Source organism: Cryptomeria japonica, chromosome 7 (genome assembly GCF_030272615.1).
Source record: "Cryptomeria japonica chromosome 7, Sugi_1.0, whole genome shotgun sequence".
NCBI classification, from domain to species: domain Eukaryota; kingdom Viridiplantae; phylum Streptophyta; class Pinopsida; order Cupressales; family Cupressaceae; genus Cryptomeria; species Cryptomeria japonica.
The window spans coordinates 318549764-318569364 of record NC_081411.1 but is presented as its reverse complement, the minus strand read 5'-3'; the positions used below and the strand labels follow the sequence as shown (position 1 = coordinate 318569364).

The window sequence follows — 19601 nt, the reverse complement described above, 5'->3', positions numbered from 1 at the left end:
ATAAAGAACCCCCACGACAAAGCCATCCAAAACAGACTGAATACCAGAATAGAGAACATGACAAAAATGTTATGCATCTTACTCTCAAACCATTAAATTTATTATATTATTATGATATTGCAGTTAATATGAAATTATTATTATTAAGATATAATTATATAGATTTTTCCATTAAATTTTTTACAAAAGTAAAAATGCTTTTAGTTTTATATTTCCATTAACTTCTTTACAAAAGTAAAAGAAAACTTTCAATATTCTATTAAATTTTTGATCACAGCAAATGATCTATTAAGAAAAAGAATGAATTTATGTGGGGAAACTTTCAATTCTCCATAATTAATAATAATAATATTAGAAATGGAAATAAGATATAATTAACATTAAATTATTAAAAATAATATAAAATTTTAAAACTGACAATAAAATAATTTTTAATTTTCATATATTTAAATGTCGACATAAAAATATATAATTTAATAACTATAAAAATCACTAATTATCCATCACAATACTGATCCTACTAAAACAGCAAATAATAAAAATATATTTCCCAACTTTGAAAATAAATTTTATATATAAAATAAAACTACCTATGACCTTCACGTCATATTACCTAATCGTCTTACTTGAAAGCTTGCTCAAGAAGCGACGGGAACCGATGAAGCTTGGCTACTGGACTTATTCCTCCACCAGGATCCCTTCTGAGGAAAACAATACGTCCCACGACCATAATTGTCTCTTTACCAATATAGCGACTATTTCTGCCGACATAAAATAAAGTCGTGTGTATAAAAAGAATGAGAGTCAAGGAGTTTGTTTTTTAAGCATTTGTAAATAGGTAAGATTTAATTAACGAATAATACTGTGCTGGGTGCAAATTTGGGAAAACAGTACATTCATAATGATATTGTGCTGAGCACTGAAGTTGCACCATTCCGCAGACTCCGTACTTTATTGAAATTTGTGGTCGGGCAAACAAGATATTTGCGGTCATAGACACTCTAATGCAAACTATCTCAAGTGGGCATCTCATATTTCCTTATTCAGACTCTATTTTATCCTCGATAAATTTGTTCTCATCTGGTCCCTTCACAATTTTGGCATGCCCATCTAACAATACGAGGGAAATTGTTATCGGACTCTCAGAGTTTCAGGTTACAGGTTCAAATAGACAGTGGGTAGTTTCCAAATAGCTAAATTCAATATTGAATTATTAGCTTCGTCAATTGTTGCCTTTGTTTTGCTTTTGTGATTTTGGTATACCCATTTGACAATAGCATATGTCTTCTGTTTTCAGACTTGCAGGGTTTTAGGCTACGCTTTTTAGGGTTTAGGTTGTGCCAAACGACAATGTTGTTTTGAACAAACGCTACCGTTAAGCCTTGGGGAAAGCTCTTATTTTAAATCTTCGAGAGGCAAGTAGTTGAGAGGTGAAGATGGCATCAAAGGGAAAGCAACGTCCTGCACCGAAGATTGAGGAGCTGTCTGATACCAAAAAAATCAAGTCGAGCACAGATGGTGACGAGAAGGCCCAAAAAGTGCAGCTTAATCGTGCGGACTGCAATCTAGGTACATATTTGTGTGCCTATTTATGCATTTTTTTGCATTTTCTTCTTGTATGTTTCTATTTGGTTGCTACTGATTCTAGGCCTTGGCAATGGAGGATGCTTGTAGTAAAATTTGAAGTTTCAGAGGTTGGAGATGCTCTATTTCTGTAATTACGAGTTCTTCTATACGGCATTTTCATTATTGTTGCGTCTTTAATGATTGCTAACTTTTTTTTTTTTTTTTGCATTGTATTATTCCTTTTCATCACAGTTGTGCCCTTAATGCATACTAGCTTTTTTTGACAAATCTATCATTTGGTGTTAATGGGATTATGCTCGTAATTGTTAGTTAACTGCACTTTTACTCTAAAAACTCTTTCGTGTTCTGCTCAAAACTGCATGGACACGGATACGGATAGGGCCATTTTTTAAGACCCTCAATGATACTTTTGGATATGCTATTGATAAAAAATTCATGCACTCATATATTTAACACAATTTTCTAAACTAGTTATAGGAGATTTTCATTACTTCAAAAGCAATATAGATATATAATTACTACATAATTATAGGTTGATTTAAAATTTTACATTATGCAAAAATGGTAGAGTTGCATTGGAAGATAAGCCAAAAAATATGGGTTGCTGAAATAGAAAAACATTTCATTTTTCTTTCTCATTTGGTGTAGGTTTTGTTTATACCAATTAATATTTTTTAAAAATTACATGAATGAAGTTTTTTAAAATTAAATATAGGAAGATTTACATCAAATTTTTAAAAAATCAAATCACATAGGATTTGGCATGGTTGGAAAATCAAGTTTTTTTGGGCATACATGGGTCAGTATCTGTATTGGATATGTATCCATTTCAGATATGGGGATGCGTGTGCCTGCGGAGTGATAAAGGAGTATCTGGCTGCTCTGGTTCTGCTGCATACAAATTTGAGTAGAAACAAGAAAGGACTGTGCTATATGGCATATTTGGTATCTTAAATTTTTTATTCTTTGAACTCTGAAAAAATGTTTGATTTTATTAACACCATAAAACAAGCATACCGAAATTATAGAGGGATATGTAAAATCTAGTTGAAAAACCCTTCCATTACTCACAAAATTTGCTAGTACTTGCAATTCAAACTAGTTCATGAGTAATTCGCTTAAATACTTGCAAATGAGTAACTGGCAAGTTTATGGTAGAAACTAGCTAAAAATCGTCAATTGCTTGTCAAAGACTCATAATTCTCGTTGTAAAATTTGTCATTATTGGATTTTTCATCGCATTCACAACATGATCCTATGGCTGACGGTTCTGTTGAGGGTGATGCAGTTATACCATCTAGTTTGAGGACACTCACACAGTGGCAACAGACTTTTATGAGCTTTAGTTGTAAGAATTTTATAACTTGTAAGCTCTTTTATATGCAAACTTGAAGTTGATATGAATTGCACTCATTTTTTGGTTTATGATGTGTGTTGAACTCTAATTTTCATTTATAAATGGAAAAACCAAGAATATGTTCCCTAAATTTAGTAATATGCACGTTGTAGTGTTTTTATCAGTTTTCAATTAAATGGTTATTGAATCAAGCTCATTGACCCAAATTTCATGAGCAATGCTTCACAAGAAACCATCTCTCATGAGAATGAATGGTGCATTCAGCACTTATTGCATCATACTTAAAAACATGCAGTTGAATCCTGATAAAAACATCACATAATTTTCACAACGCACAAAAATCACCAACCACTTGACTATTCATGTTTTTGAAGAATATTTATTTTTTTATATTGCATATAGTTCACAAAAGAGGACTTACAATATGATAGCAAAAACTGTTCAATTAGAACCAGAAAGATTAAAAAAAATTCAGAATACAAACAAGAGACTCAACGATTTATCCTGGGAAAACCCTTCACCTGAGGGTGAAAAACCTAGCCACACCAAAATTGAATCTTTATTATCAATATGAATCTGATACAATGCTTTAAGTCTAACAAGAAGCTCTTAGAAAATGAGGACTTCTACTTTATAATCAGAAAATGTCCTCTTTACAATGAGATGAGATCACAAATCAATAGATGAGATCACAAATCAATCGAACATAGAAGAATAATACTGAGAGATTGAAAAACTAAAAGACAACTGAAGACAGCATCATCCCTTAAAAAATATGTCCAGCAAAAGATTATTGAAGGCATATGATAAAATTGTCTTGCTTAAGATATAGCTGCACTCCTCGAAGAACCTGTTACAATACGCATTCCTAAAAAGAAAGAACAGGAGCATGAGAACAATATAACACGAGAAGATGGAAGACGGAAAGCAAAGAGACACAAAGATTTCGGTGACAGTTACAAAACAGCTTGAAACTCCTCTGGCACCGACAGGATACACCAAGACGTTGACACACGAGATCCTCATACCGACAGAGCTCATGAAAGAGATGAAAACGAATATGAAACGATACAAAAGAAACCGAAACATTAACAGCCACGACAGGAAATGATATCTACTGAAGTTACGAACATTAACACTCCCTCTTAACAAAGGAGATATCATGAATAGCTTTTTCGAGTGCGTGAGTTTATGCTTCCTTCCTTGGAGTCTCTCAACATGACAAACACAAAATGAAAACAACAAAAATTAATCACGGATTCTCTCAACGTGATTGGCATCATGGATTCACTCAACATGATGTTTACCATGGCTACTACCATGAGTGAAATAACACAAGCTCTCATCACGGAGTCACTCAACGTGATGTTGTCATGGAGTCTCTCAACATGACATTCACTATGGCTACTCCCATTAGTGAAAAGAGCCTCAAGGGCTTTCACCTCAAATTTCTCTATCATAGAGAAAAATGCATTACAAGGGATTGCACCTCGAACTTCTCCTTCACAAAGAAGAACTCATTAACAACATGTAAAAGATTCATTACAGCTGATATTCCCTCTTAGCAAGAGCATCATTCTCCACAATACCAAGCTTGTCTCGAAAATAACAGAACTTCGCTCTAGGAAGTAGCTTGGTGAAAATATCCACTGTTTGCTCTTCAGTGCAAATGTACTTGAGCTCCACTGGTTTCCTTTGAAACATATCTCTCAAGTAATGATATTTTATTTCCACATGCTTGGTTCTATCATAAAAAAACAGGATTAACTGAAAGTTTCACACAACTTTGGTTATCACAATGAATCATTGTAGGTTCTAAAGGCTGTCCAAACAATCTTGCAAGCAATTTGCGAAGCCACACCGCTCCTCTAGCTGCTGTAGCAGCTGCAACATATTAAGCTTCTCTGTACTTTGAGCCACACATGATTGCTTCCTGCTGCACCAGGAAATCATAGCTGAACCTAAGCTAAAACAACAACTGGAAGTGCTCTTCCTGTCAAGTACACATCCCGCCCAGTCTGAATTAGAAAAACCTTGCAATTTCAGACCACACCCCACTGTACCACGCACATATCTCAATATATGTTTAGCTGCGACAAAATGAATCTATCTAGGCTCACTCATAAACTGACTGAGAGTGTTAACAACATAACATATGTCAGACCTAGTAACTAAATACATCAAAGATCCAATCAATTGTCTATACATAGTAGAATCAACTAAGTTTGAACTAGTTGCAACCTCATGTAACTTTTTCAGATTTGCTTCCATGGGAGTTGTCATAGACTTGCAATCTAACATACCAAATCTTTTCAAAAGGTCAATGGCATATTTCCCTTGACTCAATATGACTTCATTTGGTCTTTGCCACACTTCTAAACCAAGAAAATAATGCATCAAACCATGATTTTTCATCTCAAATTCAGAAGTTAACTCTTTCTTACATCTAGCAATGAGATCATCCTCTCCAGTAAGAAATGAATCTTTAACATATAGAACTAAAATTAAGGCTTTATCATTGATTACCTTGAAATAGATATTTGGATTTGCATCATTTTTGAGAAAACCCAAGCTCAACAAATACCGATCAATTCTTTCATACCAAGCACGTGGAGCTTGCTTAAGGCCATACAAGGCCTTTTTCAATCTGCATACATGTGATTCTTTCTCATGAATCACAAATCCATATGGTTGCTCAATAAAAACTTCTTTTTTAATTACACCATTCAAGAATGCTGTCTTTACATCCATCTGATGCAATTTCTACCCTTTAACAGCTGCAAGAGCAATAATATTTCTGATAGAAGTGTAACATGCTACAGGAGCAAAAGTCTCTTCATAGTCTATGCCTTCCTTTTGTGAAAAACCTCTAGCTACAAATTTAGCTTTATATTTTTCTACACTCCCATCAGTTGCATGTTTTATTTTGAACAACCACTTAGAAGAAACAACAGATTTACCTTTGGGCCTAGGAACAATATCCCACACATCATTTTTGATAATGGTTTGATACTCCTCCATCATGACATCCTTCCACACTTGCTGATTTGAGGCTTCTTCAAAATTAGAAGGCTCGGATGCTATAAAGTGACTCATCAAAGCTACATATCCAACAAACTTATGAGGCTTTTTACTCTCTTTGAAGGTGCCATGAGGGGCTGCATATTTTTCAGCCTCTTCCATAGTGTGCCGAGCCCACAATGGTCTTTTCTTATTAGCTGAAATATTACTGGGACCTGCAGAAGTATCTATAGAATCAATTGGATCAACAGGATCAGCAGAGTCTTCTAAATCTGTATTCTCCCTTTGAATCTCTGAAGGTGAATCCGGATCAGCCATATCTATGTCTTGAGGAGGCCCAACGTCTTCTCTATCAGATTCCATGTAAGACTCTTTGGATTTCTTGCAAGCTACATCTTCATCAAAAGACACATCCCTGCTGATTTCAATTTGCTTTTGACTTGGAATGTAGATTCTGTATGCTTTTGAAGATTCACTATAACCAACAAAGATGCCTTTCTTTCTTGAAGGTTCTAACTGAGTTCTTTTCTCGTTTGGAACATGAATATAGACAGGGCATCCAAAAATCCTGAGGTGACTAATGTTTGGTTTGATACCTGAAAAAGCTTCTTCTGGAGTCATGTTGTCTAGGATTTGATGAGGACTACGATTCTCAATGTATATTGCTGTTCTGCAAGCCTTTGCCCATAAAAATGTTTGAAGACTTTGATCATGGATCATAGCCTTCGCTGCCTCAACAATTGTCCTGTTCTTTCTTTCAGCTACACCATTTTGTTGAGGATTATAAGGGACACAAAACTCCCTCTTAATCCTAGCTTCAACACAAAAGTTATGAAATAAACCAGAAACATATTCTCCCCCATTATCAGATCTTAGAACCTTTATGTTCTTGTTAGATAAATTTTCAACAAGTGCTTTAAATTCTTTCAATTTGGACAGCACTTCATCAGATTCTTTAGACTTAAGAAAATAAATCCAACACTTACGAGAAAAGTCATCAATGAAGGTAACATAATACCAAAAACCACTAAGGGAAGCAACTGACATAGGGCCACACAAATCAGAGTGAATTAATTCTAGAATATCCTTTGCTCTATTTTCACTACTATGAAAAGTACTCTTAACATTCTTACCTAGAGCACATATCTTGCAGACATCTTCATGGTTTTGATTCAGCTTTGGAAGACCAACAACTATCTTCTCCATTGAAGACAAAGTTCTGAAATTTAGGTGACCAAATCTTTTATGCCACAACTCACTTGAGCTTGTAGAATCATGAGCTAATGCTTGAATAGGATGGGCTGAAAGCTTGTAAAGACTGTCATGACGAACGCCAATCTCACGAGTTGACTGAATGCTGGTGTTCTTCTTCCATGCAAGAACTTTTCCATCAACAAAAGCAACATGATAACCTTTGTCTTCTAATGTTGAAATAGAAATCAGATTCCTCTTAATACCAGGAACAAAGAGCATATCGCTTAGAAGAGAAATATTAGAATCCAACTGAAAGGAAGTAGAACCAGCACCCTTCACAGAATAACATGCATTATCACCAATGATAACTTGAAGATGAGAATCTATTTCCTTCAAGTTGGAGAGGTGTTCACAATAACCGGTAATATGGCGGGAGGCTCCACTATCAATAAGCCATGTATCACTGTTAGTAGGAATGTTACTAGAGAGCAGAAATAAATAAGAACCCCTCTGAATTTTCACTAGACTCTCTATGAGGAGAAACATTTTCAACATTTGTTGCAGCAGCTTGAGGCTTGGGTCTTGAAGGACATTCTTTAGCAAAATGACCAAATTTGTCACATCTGAAGCATTGTACCCTAGAGAGATCCTTTCTTTTCTTAGACTCAGGAGCTGAATCAGAATTTCTCTCTCTATTCTTTTTGAAGTTTCCTTTCCTTCCATTTCTATTAGACATATGGGCAGGAAGAACATGGTCTTCTTCATGATGAAATTTACGTCCAATTCCTCTTGCCTCCAATCTACATTCCTTTTGAATCTAATCAACCCTCAATCAATCAAACTTGGGTAATTCATTTCTTCCACTAATACCTTGAATGAAAGATTCCCAAGAGTGAGGAAGGCCATTCATGACCAGCATAACCAAATCTTTATCCTCAATAGAATCACCAATAGCATTGAGCTGATCCTTCAATTCTGTAATCTTCATAAAGAAGGAAACAACAGATTCACCTCTACTCATTTTAATATGAAGAAGTTGACGTCTCAATGCTAGAGCTCTGCTAGTACTATTGAATTCATACAAGCTTTGAAGGCACTCGAACATATCTTTGGCTGAATTCAACTTGGATATAATAGGTACTAGATGATCCTTAACAGAATCAATTAGAATCTTTCTAGCCATGAGATTATTCTTTCTCCATTGAGCTTTCTCGGTGTCATCTGAAGGTTCATCTACAACAGACTTCACATAGTTAAGAAGATCATTCTCTTCTAGCACAATAAGAATCCTGAATTTCCATGAAGTGTAACTGGCTGCACCATCCAATCTGTCTTCAACTTTGAGTCCATTCACCATAATGAAAAACTTGAAATAAACAGACCAGAGCTTCAAATAAAGAAAATTTCAAAACTAAGCAATCTGGTTCTTTATCTTTTCTTTATACCCACTCTAAAACCATGTTAAATTAGAACCAGAAAGATTAAAAAAAATTCAGAATACAAAAAAGAGACTCAATGATTTATCCTGGGAAAACCCTCCACCTGAGGGTGAAAAACCCAGCCACACCAAAATTGAATCTTTATTATCAATATGAATCTGATACAATGCTTTTAAGTCTAACAAGAAGCTCTTAGAAAATGAGGACTTCTACCTTATAATCAGAAAATGTCCTCTTTACAATGAGATGAGATCACAAATCAATCGAACATAGAAGAATAATACTGAGAGATTGAAAAACTACAAGTCAGCTGAAGACAGCATCATCCCTTAAAAAATACGTCCAGCAAAAGATTACTGAAGGCATATGATAAAATTGTCTTGCTTAAAATATAGCTGCACTCCTCGAAGAACCTGTTACAATACACATTCCCAAAAAGAAAGAACAAGAGCACGAGAACAATATAACACGAGAAGATGAAAGACGGAAAGCAAAGAGACACAAAGATTTTGGTGACAGTTACAAAACAGCTTGAAACTCCTCTAGCACCAACAAGATACACCAAGACGTTGACACACGAGATCCTCATACCGACAGAGCTCATGAAAGAGATGAAAACGAATATGAAACGTACAAAAGAAACCAAAACATTAACAGCCACGGTAGGAAATGGTATCTATTGAAGTTACGGACATTAACAAAAGCTAGACAAGCGTAATATCCAGCATAGTTCCACCAAGCTAAGTACCACACAATCAAAATAACCTAGACAAACAGTTTGTGGGGTCAGTACATGACATTGTATAGAGTAGAGTAAGCTAGAATAAAAAGAGTGAGAGGCAGATTGGTCATAGTTTTAGAATTAGAGTCAATATCCACTTCTGTCTTACACCTGCCATTGACATTCGGCAGTGAAGCAACAGACTGCTGATTAGTCATGGTGTTTTGAGCACGTTTATCTCATCCATTATATCCATGGTCAATTGCTCAGCAAGTGACAGACAGCCTGGTCAGAGAAGCTCTTATCAAACCATTCCTCATCTTTTGCTGCAGTTTGGTCATTGCAAAGCCATTCTGGAATGTCATCTTTCCTGTCAATGAAACTGTCATGCAACAGAGAGACATTCTGCTCATCATCCTTTTCTTCATCAACTTCAAAATCCTGCCACCATTTAGCATGAATTACATCTTTCTTCATTGATGGAACCCTTGTTCATCAGATTAAAGAACTCTGCTTTTGATATATCCAATGTCATTGACACCTGTGAGTCAACAAGCAAAACGGTAAGTTCATGGATGAAGTCAGTAAGTATTCTTACTCTTCCATGAAAAATCTCTAACACAAGAATCGAATAGAGAGCAAGCCAAAGACTCTAATACTTACCCAATGATGTATAATGTCCCTTTTTGTAAATGCCCTAGTTTTTGCCCTAAAATCACAATTCCAAGAAACTTTCCTGCTAGGGTTAGGAACATAAACTTAATCATAAGATATCTCTAATTTATTGGGGAAATTCAATAATAGGGAAGCTAGGATAAGTTGACTCGATAGGGTGCCCTAGAGATCCCCTACCCTAGGCTCAAGAGTGGATATACCATCCCTCTTGGTCTCATGTGGTCCATGCCATCCATATGAGGTGGTTTACCTAGTGAGGTGTCCTGTAACCATTCTCCTCAATGTTGCCACTTCTATTCTACTTCCCATGATTGAACATTCTTAATGCATTCACCTACCATGATAGAGAGCATGAGGAGTATTCACAATAGTGTGCCCCAGAAGTCCATCCATTTAAGCCCAAAGGCAGTACCCTTTGTATCCCTTTGGTCCCATGGGACTTCCCGGTCTTATAACATGAGGTGGTGTACCTAGAAGATGGCCCCATCGCTGTTCCCCTACTTGTAATTCCCCAATTTCTCTACCATGGCTGGTTACAGCAGTTAGACAGAATAAATATGCATAAACATCTTATATCATAATCACATATTTCCTATATCCATATGTTAAACCAGTCATAGATAGTAACACACCATGAATCAGCAATATATCTATTATGCTATGTTAGATAATCATAAACAGCAATGCATATTAATTCAGAAGTATACAGATATATGCATAATTATTACATTATTATGGAAATCCATACCACAACCAAAGTATAGAATCGAACTGCTGTGTATTCAATCTCTTATAAATGCCAAATTCGATCTTCTTGTTGATTTAGATCTGCTCCTAAATCTGCTTCTAATGCCTTATACATTTTATTCCATCTTTCTTCCTAACCTTCCTTTAAATGATCTCTCCTTTATACTTTATTGGTGGAAGAGTCACCACCTTTCATAGGAATTGAGGCACCACCTTTCATAACAATCAAGTCACCACCTTTCATTGCTTCTTTTGAGAATTATATATTATTCTCCAAATTGATTTCCCTTCTATCTCTTCTTCAAATGAACCCTCTTCCCTTTATATCTTCCCATATGAGGGAGAGGTCATATATCTTCATCATGCTTGCCCCTGGGCAAGAGACACAAACTTTCACTATTAGTTGAAATAGTACAAACCTTCATAATTCTTGCCCTTTGAAAGAGACAACCTTATCTACTTTCCATTCCTTTCTTCCTCCATCAATCCTTCCTTGATTCCCATGCTTCATTCATTTCTTCCCTCCTCTTTATCCCTTTTCAAATGATCTCTTCTCTCTCTTATATCTCATTTTTGAGAGAGTCACAACTCTTCATTCCATGCGTTTTGACCATGCATTAACTAAATTAAATTTTGATTATATTATATTATATTTTTTTAATTTTATGTCAATTATTATTTATTATTAAACCCTATTCCAAAATGGGGACATTACATGATGCTCCAAGTTCTCTTCCTTTTGGGTAAGCCAAGGAAAGGACAGCCAATGCATAGTAAAGTCTCATGGCTTGAGTTACATTTCAGACCTCCCCACCCAAATAATGCTTGTCTTCAAGCATTTGTAGACTAGGATTCTTAAGAATCTTCTCTCCTTCCCATGTTGCATCCTCCAAATGAATTTTTTTCCACTTGATGAGATATTCAGAAATCTTTTTATGCCTCAGTTTCTTCTCTCTTACTTGCAAGATTGTTTCTAGAATGAGTATCAACTTACCTTCTTCATCTATAAGGGGCAATTCTATAGAAGGAATCACATGCTGTCCATTAGCCTTTTTGAGGCATGACACATAGAATGCATTGAAAGGCTCCAACACATATGCTACTTCACCAAAATTATTCTAATCACCTTGAAAGGCTCATAAACCTTTGGTTTAAGCTTTTCCGCTCCACTTCTTTCAATGAGGATTGTCTGTGAGGTTGAAGACGCAAAAATGCCATGTCTCCCACCTCAAAAGACCGCTCAACTCAATGGCGATTAGCATATTTCTTTTGCTGTTCCTGTGCAATCTGAATATCATCCTTAAGTGCCTTAAGGATATCTTGATTCTCTTTGGCCCACTCAAGAGATTTTAGGGGCTCTAGAATCAGAAAAAACCAAGTCCACAAATGCAGAAGCTTCATAAACATACAAAGCGTTAAATGGGGTGATACCTATGGTCATATGATATGTAGTGTTGTAACACAATTCTACCGATTGTAACCACATTGCCCATGCCTTTTGCTGCCCTGAAACATATTTTCTCAAGTAGCCTTCAAGCCATTTGTTTACAATTTCTGTATGACCATCTGTTTGAGGATGATACCTACTAGTGCGATGATTGAGTTCTGTTCCATCCAGCTTCGTCAATTCTTGCCAAAAAGTGCTGATGAATATGCAATCTCTATCACTTACAATTCTTTTTGGCACACCATGAAGTTTGAACACACATTCAAAAATAGACCAGCAACTTGTGGTGTTTTAAGCTTGAAAGGCATTGACATAAAGTGAACGTATTTAGTGAGTCTATCCACCGCAACAAAAGTACAATCCTTACCATTGATCTTGGGCAGCCTGTTGATGAAATCCATTGATATTTGTTCCCACTTTTGATTGGGAACAGGAAGTGGATGTAGCAGTGCTGCTGGAAAACAAACTTCAGCTTTGTTCTTTTGGCACTCTATGCATTCTGGTACATGCTTGAGAACATCATCTCTCATACCTTGCCATGAAAGTCTTTCACAGATGTACATGTATGTCTTCAAATAACCTGGATGACCAGCAAGCTGATTGTTATGGACAGCAATAAGAATCTTATGTTTTAGCTTACTTTCTGGTACAAAAAAGATTCTCTCTATCATTACAATAAATTATGTCATTCAACACTTTATACCTTTCATCACTGATTTTACCATCTAGAATCTCATAAGCATGCTGATTTTTTGAATATTCTACGAGTAGATGATCATTCCAAGAGGCTGAAATTTCTGAAAGTGAGCAAAATGAGGGTTTCTAGATAATGCATCAGCAACAACATTATTTTTCTCATTGACAAAGTCAATATCAAAGTCATGTCCTTGAAGCTTACTCAGCCAACGTTGTTATATTTCATTTAATCTCTTTTGCTCCATGTAAAAACCCTTTCTTATTTCCTCAAGCTTTTTCTCAATATCACTAATTTCTGAAATACGAATGCTGCTGTTTGATTCTTGGTTATGGGTTTATTTGCTTGATGTTTGAAGTTTCAACATGGTAAGATAGAAAATGCATAACAGAAATAAATGCTTAACCAATCATAACTTTCAGAACCATTTTCAGAATCATTCAAACTGGAACTTAAATCAGAATAGAAGATTTTCTGACCTTGCACAGGTGGCACCAATAATAGATTGCATCAGTTTCTTGCTGGAGTAATACAGGGATATATTTTGGCATTGGATGTCGCCAAACAAGGATGTATTCAATTTATCCAATGCAAGAGATAACTGAAGACTGCTTTATTTGATACAGCAGTAATAATCTTCAGCCAGGGGTTCGAACCAGTCCGAGATAAGGTTCGGCAGCAATGTTGTCTTCATGCCATGAGCAAGATAGCGCCCACGATTTCTTTTAATAGCAAAACTAAGCCTCTGCAGAAATCACACCAATTTGGAAACCCTTATGCCACACAAAGCATGATTAAGAATGAAGCCACCGCTTTGAACAATCACCCTGCCAACTATGAGGTTGCTGTGCAATCCTCACACCAAAGAATGAAGCTGTGCTCAGCTTACCCCTTCATGCACTCAAGAAAATGTCTTGTGCTTTAGGAAAGTAAGCTGCTCACGCCAGGCACGAGACTACCAAAGTTATTTTGCTCAAAGCTTTAATATTTCTCTTTAATGAATCGATCTTGTTTTTCCACAATAAATTTATATCTCAAAACCTTAATATTTTCTCTTTATTGAATCGGCCTTTTTAATAATACCTGCAATATTAATCAAAGGCACAACTTCACAATATCAATCGTCAATATTGAACTCACCGCTAATATTATACCTTTATTACGAATAGGTCCATTTAACATAAAATAAACATGGAACTCACCAAATGGAATAATATTGAACCTCCAAAGTCTGCAATATCTTTATCCAGAAACTTATTCAATATTAGCTAAGTTGCCAGTTCGGATTCTGGTTTGAGATTCTGGTTCACAAATTCGTTCATTTTTTTAGGGGGGTGGGTTCGGGTTTGCTTTGGGTTCGTCCATACAAAAACATATAGAAATAAAAAAATAAAAATATATACATATATGCAGCAGCAAATAAATAGCAAAATACACCACCATATATATTAATGTTGTAGACTTTTAGTCCAGATGGCAAATAACATAGCAAAATGCCAAAATACACCACCATATCAATGTTTATGTTAAAAAATAATAATGTCAACATTAACAATCAGCCATCACTGATCAAATATCATCAAAAGTCATCAAACATATCATCATCATCCTCCTGTGGCAAATTAGAAGCACAAACAGTGCCACTGGCAGTGGTACTAGCAATCTCAGCCTCGGGAGCAGCCTCATGATCACTAAGTAGCTCATCATTATCATCATCAACTCCAAGTGCATTAAGGCGGGCAATTGAATCATCCAACTCTGCATGCTCTGGTTCAACATCCCAATGCTTTGCCTCCCCTTGTTTGTAGGTATTGTCTTTGTGTGTTAGGAGCCTCAAGTTTGAATGCACATAGACCAAGTCTTCCGCCTTCTTGGAATGTAGTTTATTGCGTTTTATTGAGTGGATGGAGTATGTGCTCCAATTCCTCTCGGATGACGATGAACTAGCAACCTATCAAGATTTTCAATTTTGAAATCAGAGTTAAGAGTTATCAGTTATGATTCTATGAATCATTGAATACAAATTTTAAGAATGAAGAAATTAGAAATTAGAACCTTAAGAGTTAAGAGCTTACTTGTGACAAAACTTTGATGGCAATGGGTTGTAGGTTCTGGTATATTTCTCCATGGTAGTACCACCATTTATGAGCATCAACATTTGCCTTGTCTTCAAGAGCCTCAATACCGCAATCATCCGTGCTTGTGAAACTCATGACTTCAGCCCTCACCACAGCCCGTAATGAATCTGGAAAGAGTCTACGAAGGGCTGCCTTGTACCCAATAGCAACTTCATGATCTCTATATGGGGCAACTCTAGTGCTACTCTTATTGAGGACCTCCCGACTATAGTATTTGGGGCTCAATGCAAAGGCAAGGAGATGCAAAGGGGTAGTCATTTTGTTCCATCTCTCCACCATGATTTTTTGTATTTCCTTGAAGAATTTTTCTTTAGGATCTTGCTCTTTCTCATTTATGATTGTTTTCATATCCTCAATCATGGAGTCAATGCCATCATATACCTCACCCAAGGAAGGCCTATCCATGTCAGTGTATCGGATCATGCTCAATATGGGCTCTGTAAATCTCAGGAGGTACTCAGCAAGATCCCACCAAGAGTCATCTAGTATCATTGCCTTAATGGCAGCTCCCCTTGTACCAGTAGATTGCCTCCATATGCTCCAATTAGCACTGGTTACCATTCTAGACAATGCCTCTTTAACCTTCACAAGATGTCTCAAAACAATAGTGTGGGAGGCAAAACGGGTCTCGGCAACCTTTTTCAAAATCAAAACCAATAATAAATTATAAATCAAAATTAAAATTAAAAACTTTGAAAGTTTACTAAATAGTAAATACTAAACTAAAGTCTAAAACATATTTAAATTTTAAATAATTTAACTTACCTTCAAGAGCTCCAATCTTGAGAATTGTCTAAATATGGCTTGTGACATATGGTGATTTGTGATGAACATTTAGATCTCTTGGGCATCACCATACATTTTTTTGATCCACTCAATTTTATTGCCAATTTTTTGCAGCATTAGGTCGAGTGAGTGGACAGCACAAGGTGTCCAAAAAATGTGTTTATAACGCTCCTCAGCCAATAACCCGGCAGCCCTACAATTTTTTGCATTGTCTATTATCACTTGAACAACATTTTGAGGGCCAACTTGCTCAATGGCTTGGAAAAGAATGTTTGCAATGAATGGACCGTCCTTCACTTGCCCTTCACAATCCACTGCTCTCAAAAACATTGCACCTTTGGTGGACACTGCAAGAACATTGACCAAAGGGCGATTTCTTGCATCTTTCCATCCATCTGATACTATGGACACACCTGTTTCAATCCAAGAATCCCTAATAGGCTTCAAGGAATTCTCTAAATTTTTCACCTCTTTGTCCAATAAAGTGGTGCACACCTTCTCATACCCTGGGCCCTTGAACCCCCTTGGAGCCTCATTAATTGATCTCACCATTTTTTGCCAATACGGTGAGCGAACAACATTAAATGCCAATCCATTTGCATAGATGCATCTACCTATGTCTTCCTCGGCAATGTCTCTAGCCTCATTCTGAAATGACATTTCCAAGGGCCCCTTTGCTCTTTTATTTGTCACTAGTTGTTCAGGAAGATTCAAGAACGGATGGCCTTCTACGGATTGTTCATTGGAAGTTGAAGACATAGAGGCCTTTGTTGCTTTTTTACTTCTAGACCTTTCCAAAGTATGAGTAACTGCATTCCCAACTGCTTCATCTGCTTGTCTTTGCTCTTCAATATATTTTAGTACAATAGAGTTTGCAAGCAAGGTTTTAGGTGCAGGCTGCCCTGGAACTTTTGACTTGCCTGGACAAAACTTGATGCCTTTTTGAGGGATAAAGCACAAATGTGCTTTCACTTTACTATAAGAGCTTTTATATTCCTCTTTGCAATGCCTGCAAATCCAAAGGAAACTTGCTCCACTTGGTAGTTGCTGAACCATTTCCACATATTTCCATAGTGGAGAGCCTAGCTCTGTTCTGAACCGGGAGTTCCCAGTGCTAGAAGCACTTGCCATTCTATGAATGTTGAATCTATAAACATTAAACAACATACAAATCCACAAACCAAAATGAAAAAATAAAATAAAAGTAGAACATTAAACAACATACAAATCCACAAACCAAAATGAAAAAATAAAATAAAAGTAGAACTAGAGAAATCATTTCATTTTGTAAAACAATGTAAAGAAAAATTTAAAAAACAAACAAAATCAACAAAAACCTACCTCTTTTGGTGAAATCTTCCTCTTCAATGTCTTTGAGGAGTTCTCAACACTTGCAACTATGTAGGAATAACTCACAAACCAGCTCAGAGCATGCAACTATCACCCTTCAACACTCCTTCAGCTATGGCAAGCAAACAAGAAAGTTTAGAAATGGAGCCAACGAGTTTTCTTTTTCATTCACAAATGCACAAATGAGAAAGGTTTTACCTATTTGACCTTTTTAGTGGTCTAATTTAGGGTTGGAGGGTCGAATAGACTAAATTAGGCAAAAAAAAACTTTAAAAAAGTTAAAAAAATGTCTTTTTCACCCAAATTCTTCCTGGGTTCTGCCGTTGGAACTGAAATTTGTTCCAAATATGCCAAAATTCGGCCAGGGTTCCTCTGAGAGAATTTGCTGGGCCAAAAACGAACCCTGACAAAATTTGTAACAGACCAGTATTTGGTGCAAACCGAACCAGGACTCGTGGGATTTTTTGCAGAATCTGGTAACTTAGAATATTAGAAAGAAAACATCCCTTGATTTATAAATCTAACAATAGATGGGAAATGGGACATCTCCAGAATGCAGGGACGGGGTGGGCACACCCACTCCCTGCTGAACCACCACCGCTGTCAGGACGTTGCTGAGACGTTGGGGATGGCAGGGACGGTGGGACATTCTCGAGACATCCCAAGGGTGCCTAGGAGTTTGGTGCAGGAGCACCTAGTACAAGTGGGTCACTTTGTTGAGAACATGGTCTAATGTTAGGTTTTAGTGTGTTTGTCTCTTGTTGGGTCTAATAAGGTCATAATAGACCATTCATGATGTAATAAGATTCAATTGGAGTCATATTGTCTTTTTTTGCAAAAGTTGTCATAAGGCAAGACTACAAAAATGTAAAAGATGGAAGATGAATGGTCATATAATTTGAAAATTAGTTGTAACAGTTGAAAAAAAGGTATAAAAGGCTTTATAAGGGCTTGGTATGGTCAAACCAAGGGTTGACCATGGTTGTTGTTACAAATTTTGAAGGAAGGCAATAATAATTACATCATTTTCCTACATTTTTCTCTAGTTTTCCTCTGTTGCAGCATTTATTCCATACTGGTACGGAAAGATTATGACTCAAGGCTGGGTTTATTTGAAAGAGCATTGAATTACCTTTCATTTGGTACCAATTTTGTGAGTTTTCAATAAGTTTTGAGCATTTTACAAGCGAATCTTTGAAAACTGCTCTGAAACCCTTGTTTTGAGGGTATGTAGTGAAGAAATATGCATATCTCACCATTCCATCGTTGAAATCTTACCAAAATTGGTGGAATGATTGTTCTATGGATGTTCCAGATGGGTTTGGAAGGATTTTTGCAAGAGGTGAAGTTTGATGCCGTTTTGAGCGAGCCCTAGCCTAATTTCTTCATGTGTTGGGCTCAGAAGTGTAGGTGGGGTTAATATTTTGTTGGTGAGCAATTAGTGAGTGCAAGTGGCGGCCAAAATCCACCTATTGGGACCCCATGTGATGTTTTTAAGCCTCAGGAGTAGTGGTTTGAAGTTTGGTGATTGAATTCTAAGTACTTGCTTTGAAAAAGTGGCCTAATTAGGCCTTGTAGCAGAGTTTGCAGTCAATTATTGAGCCTTGTGTTCCAAAGAAATCCTAGGAGCTTTCAAGATATGTTGTATAAAGCCCAAATGGGTACCCAAAAATGGTCTCACAACTTCTAGATCGGTTTTGGTTGAAAAGTTATGGTGGAAAAACCCTTTGAGTAGGGCTACAAGGAACTTAACCTAGTTGTGAAGCAACTCACTTCAAGACAAGTTATGGTGCCTCAACCAGGGTTTGGTGGTTGTTATTATGATGCCCTTAAACACTTTAGAAGCCTGCCCTTGAAAGATTGAATCAATTTAGGGTCTGTCCTAAGGTTGGGTGAAAATTGCCATTTGAGTTGGGATAGTGAAGGGTTGGTGAGTTGGGAGAAAGATTCCCATTCTAGGGTTTTGCAAGCACTTCAAGGAGAGTAAATTGGTCTACTTCTGTGTTTGATGACCTGCTTTGCATCAGAGTCTCCCATAGCCCCCACCTAGAAACTCGGTCCTTAAGCAAAAAATGGTAATTTTTTTGTGAAAATGGCATTCATACTGAAGGATTGTGAGGTTTTGGAGGCTTTATTTGTATTTTACTTGATTAGTTCACTAATAAGTCCTTACATGTTAAGTTTACTTAGGTTCTAGGAATCTTTCTAGAAGTCTTAGTTGTCAATTAGATCATGTCTTATCTTTTTGGCATTTAGTTCTTGAGTCATAGGTCATTTAATAATTGTCAAGTTAGTTGTCTCATTGTATAAGATTAAGACACATGTCACAATCTTGTCTAATTGTTACTAGAGAGAATGCTTGAATTGCAAAAACTATTGCAACTTATTGTTATAAGTCATGACATAAAATTGGAACAAGTGGAAGAAGTCAAAGGATGAACAAGT

The 19601-nt window shown here is 36.4% G+C and overlaps 1 protein-coding gene across 4 annotated transcripts in view; it reads left to right on the top strand.

Annotated features, from left to right (window-relative positions):
• The first annotated feature begins 611 nt into the window (after positions 1-611).
• Positions 612-19601, top strand: part of LOC131051574 (uncharacterized) — a 32832-nt gene continuing 13842 nt past the window's right edge. Inside the window, exons 1-2 of one of the 4 annotated variants that reach the window (XM_057986150.2) lie at positions 612-1174; positions 1298-1569. In XM_057986150.2, coding sequence (XP_057842133.2) covers positions 1437-1569 — 133 coding nt within the window. In that variant the 5' untranslated portion in view covers positions 612-1174; positions 1298-1436. Of the gene's footprint in view, positions 1179-1297; positions 1570-19601 lie in introns of all 4 variants that reach the window. The other 3 variants (XM_057986147.2, XM_057986148.2, XM_057986149.2) reach the window with 3 other exon arrangements.